At 37.5% G+C, this 12,586-nt stretch overlaps 1 protein-coding gene across 8 annotated transcripts in view; it reads left to right on the top strand.

Moving 5' to 3' along the window:
- The window catches only part of ANKIB1 (ankyrin repeat and IBR domain containing 1), a 138,086-nt gene extending 127,721 nt beyond the window's left edge, over positions 1-10,365 (top strand). For 6 of the 8 annotated variants that reach the window (XM_082398225.1, XM_082398220.1, XM_082398221.1 and 3 more), the window contains 3 exons: positions 3,697-3,811; positions 6,902-7,035; positions 7,394-10,365. In XM_082398225.1, coding sequence (XP_082254351.1) covers positions 3,697-3,811; positions 6,902-7,035; positions 7,394-8,134 — 990 coding nt within the window. In that variant the 3' untranslated portion in view covers positions 8,135-10,365. The remainder of the gene's footprint in view (positions 1-3,696; positions 3,812-6,901; positions 7,036-7,393) is intronic. The other 2 variants (XM_082398223.1, XM_082398224.1) reach the window with 2 other exon arrangements.
- The last annotated feature ends 2,221 nt before the right edge of the window (positions 10,366-12,586 follow it).

Genomic DNA, 12,586 nt, shown 5'->3' with positions numbered 1-12,586 from the left:
CTATTCTGAATATCCTACTGAGATTGTAAGCAATATTTTTTTCTTTCTTTTATAATAATAATGCCTCAGCAGAGTCTACATTTACCTATTCATTGGATTATCATCACATTATTAAATGCATACCCTCTCTTATTTTTAATTACTGAATAGTCAGAAGGCCAATTTATAGCTTACATTTTTGGAAAATATATTTAATTAACAGAAATATGAGTTTTATTTATTAGAAATGCATTTCTAGTTGTAATATTGTTTCAGTCTGAATTTATTAAAAACCTAAATAGACAATCTTTTTTTTAAAGTTATTGCAACAACCTGTTAGCATTGATTTATAATTAGTTACTAAGGTGGAAACTTGACATTAGTGTTTCTGCAGAAAGAATGCTTTGATAGTTGCTCTCTGCTTCTCTTTAAGATTTTCACACTCTTCTTGTTTTCATTGTTGTTGTTGTTGATATACCATCTTAAAATACAGAAGGTCTAAAATACTAATACTGCAAATAACATTTGCTGCAAATAGAAATAAGATAAAGTGAAAATCTTAATCACATTGCTATTTTCTGAGATTTAAATTGCCACTGTCACTGTTGAGTCTGATTTTAAATGGTTTTAGCCGTTCTCTCTACTTTCTGGTTCTTTATACAACAGTATACCATTCGACGCTTATATTATGATAACCTTTTAACTTAATTCTTGGAAGGCAGTGGGACAAACTATGAAACCTTTACCATTTATAGCCCATAAGTTGTCTGCAACTGAAAGACAGTGGAATTGATTATTATCCATAAATGACTGTGGTTTATTTAAATCAGACACTTTCTCTTTTCAGCTGCTAAGGATACTTGCAATCACCTTGTGGCCTTTTGTATTGGTAGATATATCCAAAACAAGATTTACTTGAGGAAGAATTTGTACTTAGAGCTCTGATACAGAAATTTTAAATTCAGTTAAATTTTTTTAAAAAATTTTAATATATTAATGAAATTTCTGTTGTAAAACAAATTATGAACCTTTTCTTTACCTGACCCTGTGCTTGAATATTTTTATGTAATCGTATAATTTCAGCTTTGGGGAATAGTATGGAAAACTTCCACCTAAAAGGAGGAATAAACAAGCTTCAGTTATCAAAAAAAGAATAGAAAGATTTCAGTATTTCAAGGTAGAAACACAATTTAGCAAAAATAAAACCTTTACCAGTATATTCACAGTCATGTATGCATCATCTTGTGGCTTCTGGCTCTGACAATAACTTCAGTAATTTCAAAATACTTCTCTTGAATATTGAGGGTCTGCTAATATGACTGACACCATTTCATTTTGTAAAAAAATAGGCAGGCTTTTTACCTCACATGTGAATACTTATAAATAAAATTATTGAGCTCTTGTTCCCTTGGGATTAAAAATTGTGAAATTATAAATAACATTTTTCTTAAATTTACTTTTTATGAGTTAATAAATTTTACAAGGATAATTTAATTCACTTTCAGTTTTCTATTCTTTAAAGTCTTTGGTACATTGAACACCAAGCTTTTATGTAAACCTTATTGCAGATCTAAAGAATTACCACACAGTATGAACCTTTAAAATTCTGCATGTGTGTGACTATCAAGTATCTGCCAAAATTATATCTATAAAAATTAGCTCTTTGCCTTCATATGGATTCTGAAAAAAATAATGTTGCCAAACTTCAGTAGACTTTTAGGTGAATTTATATTTTTCATTAAAGTTAATTACATCTTATTCTTTTAAAACTAAATTGAATGAGTCATTGACAAGCATCAGTATTTGTTTTGTGCCACTTTAAAGGCAGTGGAGCCCAGAGGAAACAGCATGATCGAAAAGTCTAAGGGACACCAGAATTTGAGGTCTAGCCCTATAACTTAAGGTCTACTTAGGCTGTGTTCCTTAATTTCTCATCTTTAAATTGTGGATGGTGATATCTACCCCATGGAAGTTCTGGAAGGATTAAAGCATCTGTTTAAGTCACTAACAAAATTGGTGCTCAGTAAATGGTGGCTATTATAATTTACAAGAAAAAAAAAACTCCTGGAAGCTTTTTTCCCTATAAATCCTAGAACTTCTCACTCTTCTCTGTAGCCTTAACACTCTCAAACCATTTGGAGTATCCCGACTAAAGCCTTTTCATATGCTTACTTGAAGATCTTAGGAGTCCATGGAAATTTTCAGATAAGTTTAATTTTATGAAAACAATTTTTTTAAAGCCTGTTGCATGGTGAGAGAACGCCATTTGAGTTTTTTATCAGAATAATTATAAATATAACAAGTTTCTTTTACAGGCTTTTTAACCATTTAGTTTTCTTCAATTGGAAATATGTATATTCTATGGTCAGAAATAGTTTATTTAATTCAGAGTAACTTTGTACCATCACCAAGTGTACAAAGTAAACAAATTCTCCCTAAAGATAAATCTTAACTGAAATAATGTTTTCTTGCCATCTTTGTCTGAGAAACGTGGTAGTCCTCAGTGGTCCAGTGAACCATGATGACACATTAACAGTCGTCCAGTTTTGGATCATGGGCCTCCAGGAAAAGAGGAAATGATACCCCAGCTCAGCAGTAAATTTAAAGAACCTGAATAATCTCTCTGGGCACTTGTAGTATCTTACGTTCATTTGTTTCTAACCTGGTAGAATGCCTTCCATTCTTTAATTAGGGTCCAACTGCTTACGTAGATGAAGGAGTTTGAATAAATTTAACCAGAGTTGTATGATGTAAAAGTTTTACTGGGGTTTTAAAACTTATTTTCATTTATTCCAGTTACTTTCACAACATAAGCATATTGAATATTCTAGAGATAATCATAAATCTGAGTATTTTACTGTTTATCCCTGAAAGAGTCTATAACGATTCTCAAAATTAGCCTTTTTATGCTGGTGTCATGCACACTGGCCTGTCTTCTCGTCTCTTCTGTCACTAAAATCTGGAAAAGTACATTTGTACGCAGATAATAGCAGGTAGGCCCAGGTTCTGCCTCTGGTGATAGCAAACCCACTTTAAACTATTATCACAAATGTAAAATAAACTCAGGGACATCTGCCCAAATCTGTGTTCTTCCCGTATGCTAAATAGAAAACACTTCCCCCTGCCTGGGTTGTAGATAACCCCACGTATTAACTAATATAGGAAGGAAGCCAAGTAACATCTTATTTTAAAGGTAACCTCATATTCTTCTTTGATGTGAGTATGGTATATAGTAGTCCCAAAGAATACAGAATCCAGCAATCTAACAAGTACTTAACTGTTAGTGCTTTTCTTTATTTTATCTTTTTTCTTTTATTTTCTGTTGCATATATCACAGTCATTTTTTTTAAAGCCAGACCTCCAGAGAGGGCCTAACTTTTATTAGTAAAATCATTCTGGTATTAGTTATAATATTAGATAACAAGACCCAGGCATATGAAATAAGGCTCAGTTATGATCTAGCATTGGAGCTTGCAAGTATTCCCAATTTATCCAGACAATTATAACGCCTATTTAAAATTTTTTCTTTTTCCATTTTACCGTTTCTGTTTCCTTGGCATGGCAATACCTGCAGTTTCTTTTTCTAAAGCCAAGTGATTTTATAATATGTATATAAAATCACACATTTTTTTCCTAGAAAAAAAGTGTATTGTTTGTTTTATTTGCATTTAAAAATTTGCATGCTCTCCTGTATTTTATAACCTTTGGTTTATGCAGGAATATGCTGAATTTCAGTATCGGAGGAGGCACAGACAACAACGCCGTCGAGGAGATGTGCACAGTATGCTTAGTAATCCTCCGGACCCTGATGAGCCAAGTGAAAGCACTTTAGGTGAGTTCTTGAGTTGGGTTTGTTTTAATCTCTTAGTTCTCTTGCATTTATTCTTAAAAGTGGCTAATCTAAATATTTGTGAAACAGTTTATAATTTAGATATACAGTCAGCATGCAGATGCTTCTAACGTCACAGGATACAGAAAACCAGTGCGATTAAGAACATGGGCTGTGCAGTTAATGGCTTCCCTGTGTGTCCTTTATCCCATAACTTCTCACATGGACTCTGGCCTTGGTACATCAAGTACAGTCAAAAAGATGCTATGTGACTTCTGAGGCTAGGTCACAAAAGGGATACAGTTTCTGCCTTTCTTTCTCTCTTCATCTGGGACACTTACATTTGGGACCAAGCCAGACTGCTATGAGGAAGCCCAAAGTAGCCAATGTGGAGAGATAGCACGGAGAGATCATGTGGAGAGAACTGAGATCCCCTAGCTGGCCCCTTAGCCAGCATCAGTTTCACCAGAAAGACACATGGGTGGCAAAAAAAAAAGCACTAAAAATGAGACAGGCTGGGACCTGGGACCCTTTGCTGCAGTGCTGCAATGCTTGCACCTGGACACACCTCTCTCTGAGCAACAAAATACAAAGAAACTATATGGGACTAAAAATAACTGCGTGCATGTGCAGTCGGGACAAGTTATGGACAAAAAGATACAAAAGACCAAAAAACTCAACTGCCACTTCTGAATAGTGGGGAGCAAAAACAGGGTGTTGGGAGCAAAGGCAGGGTACTGCACATGCCGCCTGCACTCAACACCCCCAGAGCGGTGGGCAAAACACCTAAGCCACCCCCACACACACACTGGACACACCCCTACCCTCCCCCCATATAAGGAACAAGCTCGCCTCCCCTTGGGGAGCGAGCAAGCAAGGGAACCTGTTGTTTGTTAGGGAACCTGTTGTTTGTTCTCACTCCCCTCTGCTGCAGCAAGGGCCCCAATAAAGACTTGACTGGAGGGGGAGAAAAAAAAAAACATGGGCTGTGGAATCAGACAGACCTGAGTTCATGACCCCAGCTCTGCTGCTTATCAGTGTGAAACTTTAGTCAAGTCACTTACCCTCTCCTCCAAGCTTTGGTCTCCTCATTCTAAAGAAGCAATAATAGGGACCTCCCTGGTGGTCCAGTGGTTAAGAATCCACCTTCCAATGCAGGGGACGTAGGTTTGACTAAGATCCCACATGCCTCGGGGCAACTAAGCCTGTGCACTCTAGAGCTGACATGCCACTAGAGAGCCTGGGTGCCGCAACTAAGACCTGAGGCAGCCAAATAAATAAATAAATCTCACACCGGTCAGAATGGCCATCATCAAAACATCTACAAACAATAAATGCTGGAGAGGGTGTGGAGAAAAGGGAACCCTCTTGCACTGTTGGTGGGAATGTAAATAGATACAGCCACTATGGAGAACAGTATGGAGGTTCCTTAAAAAACTAAAAATAGAACTACCATACGACCCAGGAATCCCACTACTGGGTATATACCCTGAGAAAACCATAATTCAAAAAGAGTCATGTACCAAAATGTTCATTGCAGCTCTATTTACAATAGCCAGGACATGGCCTGTGTCAATAGCCACTGTGACAATAGCCAGTGTCCATCATCGGATGAATGGATAAAGAAGATGTGGCACATATATACAATGGAATATTACTCAGCCATAAAAAGAAACGAAATTGAGATATTTGTAGTGAGGTGGATGGACCTAGAGTCTGTCATACAGAGTGAAGTAAGTCAGAAAGAGAAAAACAAATACCATATGCTAACACATATATATGGAATCTAAGGAAAAAAAAAAAAAGGTCATGAAGAACCTAGGGGTAAGATGGGAATAAAGATACAGACCTACTAGAGAATGGACTTGAGGATATGGGGAGGGGGAAGGGTAAACTGTGACAAAGTGAGAGAGTGGCATGTACATATATACACTACCAAACGTAAAATAGATAGCTAGTGGGAAGCAGCCGCATAGCACAGGGAGATCAGCTTGGTGCTTTTTGACCACCCAGAGGGGTGGGGTAGGGAGGGTGGAAGGGAGGGAGACGCAAGAGGGAAGAGATATGGGAACGTATGTATATGTATAACTGATTCACTTTGTTCTAAAGCAGAAACTAACACACCATTGTAAAGCAGTTATACTCCAATAAAGATGTTTAAAAAAAAAAAAAGACCTGAGGCAGCCAAATAAATAAATAAATAAAATATTTTTTAAAAAAAAAAAGCAATAATAATAATATCACTTTGTGGGCTTATTATGAGCATTAAATGAGATAATAAGTGTAAAAGCCTTAAGTACTAATAGCACCTAGTGAGCACTCAATAAATTGTAGCTGTTGATTACTGTTATTGTGTTCATGAAATATTTTTCGCCTAGCCTCAGTTCTCCTATCAACATTTTTTTTAATTTCTGGTGTTAAAGATAAATTATATTAATTATCAGCTTTAAATATTAAATTATTAATTGAAAATCTTTAAACTATGGTGTCAGCAGATCATGTTTAATAAATCAGGATCGACAGGCCTCAAGATGGGGCTACTCCTTCTTGCGGTGCACTGGCTTCTCATTGCAGTGGCTTCTCTTGTTGCGGAGCACGGGCTCTAGGCACGCAGGCTCAGTAGTTGTGGCTCGCAGGCTCAGTAGTTGTGGCACACGGGATTAGTTGCTCTGCGGCATGTAGGATTATTCCCAGACCAGGGATCGAACCCGTGTCCCCTGCATTGGCAGGCGGATAACCACTGCGCCACCAAGCAGAGTCCTTCTGTAGTTTTAAGAACTCTGAAAACTAAAACATCTTTCTTATTGCTTAAGGGGAAAAAAAAGAGCACTTGGTAGCACTTGTATTTGTGAATAGAACCATTTATAATGCAAGCAAAAATATGAAGAATGATCATGGATTTGAAGTAATAGTGTTAGATATGTATTGCTGTTTATGATGAGACAAATATGGATGAGAAATCTCTGAAAGATTAAGTGAACTTGTGAACACAGGTTTTCACCAGCACTCAAAGAGAAACCATCAATTTAAATAAAAAGATGTATGAGATCTTGTATGACTAAATTATCTCTGGCACCACTTGCTTTGAAACAGATATCCCGGAAGGTGGCGGTGGCCACAGGCCTGGCACCTCCGTGCTAAGTTCTGCGTCTATGAGCGCACTGCACAGCTCTTCCCTGCACGACTACACACCCGCCAGTCACTCTGAGAACCAGGACTCTCTTCAGGTAGCCTTTCTGGGCAGCCTCGTTGCCCCTGCTTTTGCTCTTTCTCTGTTTAGCCTGGCTTCCTATTTTTACTTCTATTGCTCTCCTTTTTCTTCCTTCCATTCTAAAATCTTTGCTTCAGAGATGTACTACAGGGAAAGATTCTTCTATTTCAGATTTACCTTAAGTAATTTTTTTTTTTCCCTTTAGCATCCACAAGAAGAAAATTAAAATAAGATTTGAGTAGGTCAGATAATTCTTCTGTATAAATAGAGGTACTATTAATTATCTGTTTGGTAAAAGAACAGTGGTAGACCTCACTGGGTTCAATCATTTTTCCTTTTAAATTTTAAAGTAATTTTACTTTCTGTTGCCTCAGGCTCTGAGTTCCTTGGATGAAGACGATCCCAATATACTTCTTGCAATACAGTTATCTCTGCAAGAATCTGGGCTAGCCATCAATGAAGAAAATAGAGACTTTCTCAGTAATGAAGCATCGTTAGGAGCGATAGGCACCTCTTTACCTTCCAGGCTGGACTCCGTCCCCAGGAACACTGATAGCCCTCGGGCTGCGTTGAGCAGTTCTGAGCTGTTGGAACTTGGTAACAGCCTCATGAGACTAGGAGCAGAAAGTGACCCATTTTCAACTGACACCCTGAGTTCACACCCTCTCAGTGAGGTGAGAAGTGAATTCTATCCCTCATCCAGTGACCCTGACTCAGCTGGCCAGGACGCCAACATCAATGACAATCTTCTTGGCAATATTATGGCTTGGTTTCATGACATGAACCCTCAGAGTATCGCCCTGATTCCTCCAGCAGCTGCAGAAATGAGTGCAGATTCCCAGCTCCCCTGTGTCAAAGATGAGTCAGAAGGTGTGAGGGATGTGGAACTGGTGCCGCCAGAAGATTCACTGTTTGAAGATGCTGTGGTCAGTGAAGGTAGAAGAACCCAAATAGAAGAAGAAAATCCTTTGGAAGGAAACATTCTGTCTGGGGAAACAGCATCTCAAGCTGGCAACAGTGGTAATGAGGCAGCCAACAAGGGGGATGGTTCTGATGTTTCGAGTCAAACACCTCAAACCTCAAGTGACTGGCCTGAACAAGTACATTTAGTGTGAGCTGCACACCTCGGGGCTCTAAATGAATTGCAGGTACAGATGGTATGCTAGTGGAATATGCTTTATAGAGATTTGATCCACTTAATTCCAACTAATTATAAACCACTGACATTAGAATTAAATACAAAGGAGTTCCCTTGAATGGTAGCTTCATTTCTGATTTTAACCTTACAGGGAATTTCTTTTGTATTTAATTGGATAGCTTTTCCCCTTTTTGCTGACGAACAGAAGAGTGGGAGGGAGAAACACAAATGAAATAAATAGGTTAGATTCCACATTTTAAGAAAATGCAGTCCTCTGTTTAGCCTAAGGTCAGCAATACTTAAATTGAACATTTAAATTAAAGGCTTACTCTCCAATCCTTGGGTGGTTTTTCCTTTTTAAAAAAATAAAAGTTTTCTTCATTTTAGAAGTTATTTTGGACAGATCTAGTAACATTTCATTCCTCCATCTCGTTGTGCTCTTCCGTAATTTTCTTTCTTCCTTTTTGTCTGAGCAGTGTGAATTGAGGTATCCAAGGCTTCCCTTTAGTGCAGCATCTACCACAGTGTAATTCATTTTAATTTTCACATGAATCAAAGATCTCTTTTCATGTCTATTTACAGTCCACTTGTGCCAAACTCTGACTCGTGCGCTAACAAGGCGTTCAGGTGTGCGGTGTCCTGGAGGGCTCCAGAGCAGTCTCAGCCTTCTCGGAAGTAAAAGGTGCCACTTGGTAGCAATGATATTCCAGAATTTAATGGGCTTTTGTTGCCATGGAGACTGCATTTAAATAAATGTAGCCTGTAGCTTAAGTTAACTAAATCTAATGCTGCTGTTAAAAACAGTTTATTTTAGTATTAAAGTACAGTTGATTAGCAACAGCGGTGCTGTATTTTAAGAGACACTTTATTGGAAGTGCAATCATAGTTCTTTGTTTTCACAATTTTACAGTGCATTCTAATTACTAATGGGTGCAATTACTTTTAATGGTAAGTGTTTTATAAAATAGAAAAAAAGTGGAGTTTTCATGAGTTATAGTAAATCCCACAATTATTAAAAAACTCAATAAAACATCCTGCGCAACATGTTACCGTGCCTTTGCCTAACCTAAATGGATAGTTGCCAGTTAAGTAAGTAATTCAGATTTCAGTGTCTCTTCCGAAGTAACTATGCTGTATGAATTGCAAAGACCTCCATAAAACCACCCATGGCCTTGCCTTTACAGTAAATATAACAACTAAATGTTCAATCGGTTTGTTTGCCTAAATCGCAAATGCTGACGTGTTTGTTGTATTGCACAATACTCATTTGCTGTGTGATTACTGTTTAGTGTTGAAAAAAATCAACTTCCTAGTTATCAGTGTCTTACTGTGAAGAAAATACTGGTCCTAGTTGTAATTAAGATACAATGGTACAGTGTGTAATTAAAACCAGAATAAACTGTTGGAATGGCTGTTTTACTTACATATTATCAAAACTAGCATAACATAAGCAAAATAGATACGTAATACTCCATTTAATGTTTTGCCAGATTCTTATCAGAAATCTACAGATACCAAAATTTCAGTACTAAGTTTGTACAGGCAAGTCCTGGGCTGGGTAAAAGGTTATATTAGTATTGATATCCACATGAGTTGTAATTGTGGTTTTCGATTACTTTTTTTCCCCAAACCCCACTTTTGAAATTTTCTTGTACTTTAAACTGTATGGCTCAGACATTATATTAGAGTATTTAATATTCCCCTGTTCCCTTAGGATAAACTGTGTGGGAATTGCTCCTATGCCATGGATATCAAAAGTCCACATTAGTTTTTATATCCCCAATTATCAGAAACATTGATATCAATCCCTTTTAAAATTATTTGGGGAAAATATTACGTTTATCTGCAGTGTATTACTGTATATTAAACTGAAATAGTCCATTAAAGGATTTTTTTACAAATTTATTTTGGATTGAAAATACCAACACCAATCAGTTTTTAGATCAAGTTGTAATTTTTCAATAGAAAGAGTCTTTGTATCACATTGAGGCGCCTTGCAAAGCTGCAGTAAGGTGAGAAAGAGTGCCCTGTGTGCAGACAGTATAGCCGTGGGTTCTGGTTCCTCTCACTTGTGCAGTACCCGGAGTTTCTGTGGTGTTCTCTCCTGAGCATGAAAACGATCATTATCCAATTTGTATTTCCTTGGTACATATTTTAAAAACATAGTCATTGACTTTACAATTCAGAAATAAAGTTTGGCAAAGCCTATTTTGTAAACAAGTTAATTTTATAATGTAAAAAAAAAAAAAATTACTCTAACCTTGACTTGTTATTTGCACTTTCATAGTCTATACTTGATACATTCCCACTTTATATACAGTAGGATTCTACAAATGTGTAGATGTTTAGCCAAATGAATGCTGTTAATAATATGTAAAATTCTTTGATTAAACATTTATTACTTAAACTACTTCACTTTTGTCTCATTACATTATAGACTTTGTTTAACCAAGTCAGGAAGCTGATCTTTTTCAAGTTAAATTCCCTCCAGTATGATGGGATTGATTTGGTTCTTACATGTAATAGATTAATTCCTAATATTTTTTACACTAGCCCACTTACTGAGCGTTTTATACCCCAGAGATAAGTCCAAAACATTGCATGACAATGCGTTAAAACGCTGTGACTTCAACAGTCATTATTTTTTATCACTGTAGATTTCAGAAGAAAAGTTGTGATTTTTCCTTGAAATCTCTAATAGAAACATACAGTAAAATATAATTTTAAGATATTTTGTGAAATTGCTTAGGATAGGAAAATTTCTTATGCCATATGAATAGAAATGCCTGCTTCTCAATCATTTTATTATTCTTTCCCATCTGAGTTATTACAACACCCCTCGGCATCTGTACTTCAAAGTGCACAGGCACAAGTTCCAGGCCACCGGCTGGTGCTTCACAGGATGTGCCCGTGATAACCACCAAGAGTCATCGTCTTATTTGTGCCTTTCATTGAGTGGATCTCAAGCTTAGCTCCAATGTCCATGTGCATGTTTATTACAGCCACTGATCTCATTTTTGTTCCCTTTTTAGTCCTCAAATATTGTTGCTTACCTATTATGAATTAAAATCTGAGACTTACTGAAGTTTGGTCATAATTTTAAAAGTTATAGTTAGTAAATCACTAAAGAGTAAAATCTTGGAATCTAAATATTACATGATAATACAAATTTGGGTGTTTTTTTTTTTTTCTTTTTTTTAAGGCTGAAACAAAAACGCCATAGGAGAAAAGTGTTCATGTGCTTGGCTCTTGGGCTGAGTAGTAGTATCTCAGCCCTGGACTATGGGCATAGTTCCTAGGTCACCTTAGCAACAGTCACCTTAGCAACAGTATGTTACTGCCTTGTCAATCATTATCCCCTTCTCTCTAGAATAGATTTCTTTCTAGAAAGATGTAAGTAGCTCTTTCTAGATTATTACATGGCTGTCATTATTTTAGGAGCTGGGAGTAGTCGTACTTCTTAAAGAAAGATGGACGAGAAAAGTTTCCTAAATTTAGCTCTCTGTTGCACTTAAGACTGACAGGTGGCTGACAAACTGAGTGATGGCCAAACTTTTGAAGAAATTATTCTTCTTCTGTCTTTAAAACTGTAATTTGAAAATATTCCTTATCAGGCTATATATCATCTCTTAGCCAGCCATTGCATAATGGCCTAGCCTGCACAAGACATCAGTTTACAGACAGGCTGAGAGAGATATTCATGAAGGAGTGAAGAAAATACAATATAGAGAAGGGTAGTTATTAGATGAGACAGTACAGTTCTCCTGGGCTTCTTATGTGCTTGCTCAGGGTGCCAAGACTGCAAGGCCTGGCAAGAGTTTTGCCTGGACCACTTCTCAGGATTTATATAGCTAGTAAGCTTGAGGACAAGGAGCAGGCTTGCTGTCAAAGTGTTGGATTCCTCACACTCTGTTCTGCAGCTGCGACACAAACCCCCTGCACGCTTGGCATTCATCTGGGCCCATTGTGTTGCCCCTGTGGAACTGGGGACTTGAGGAACTGGCACAAGTATGCTGACATTCATTCTGCATGCTGTGCCCTGAGTGATAAAGGCCTTTGCCTCTGACCCAGGGTCTTGTGTCTTCTGTCAGCATCCACGAAACTCTGACAGGCTAACTTACTCGATAAAATCAAATCCCAGACCTGACGATTTTGGCAGCGAGGAATGGAATGCTGAAAGAGACATGATTTTGTAGAAGAGGAACCGTTGGACCAGGTTTGGGAATATAAGACTCCCTGGAATCTGTCTGGTAGTGAATGCTCTCACTCAAGAGATAGCTAAGAGGTGGGGGAAGGATAAGGGTTCCCGCTGTCCTATGTTTTCCTGAACAGGAGTTGAGCCAATGTTTACAGGCTTAACGAAAAGAAGTAGGGTTGAAACAAGCTGCCCTGTCCAAATGGTGCCTTGATTGTTGCTAACTCCCGAAGG

This window comes from Balaenoptera borealis, assembly GCF_965194805.1.
Source record: "Balaenoptera borealis genome assembly, chromosome: 7".
NCBI classification, from domain to species: domain Eukaryota; kingdom Metazoa; phylum Chordata; class Mammalia; order Artiodactyla; family Balaenopteridae; genus Balaenoptera; species Balaenoptera borealis.
The sequence above is the reverse complement of the archived record's forward strand: the minus strand, read 5'-3'. Positions and strand labels throughout refer to the sequence as shown.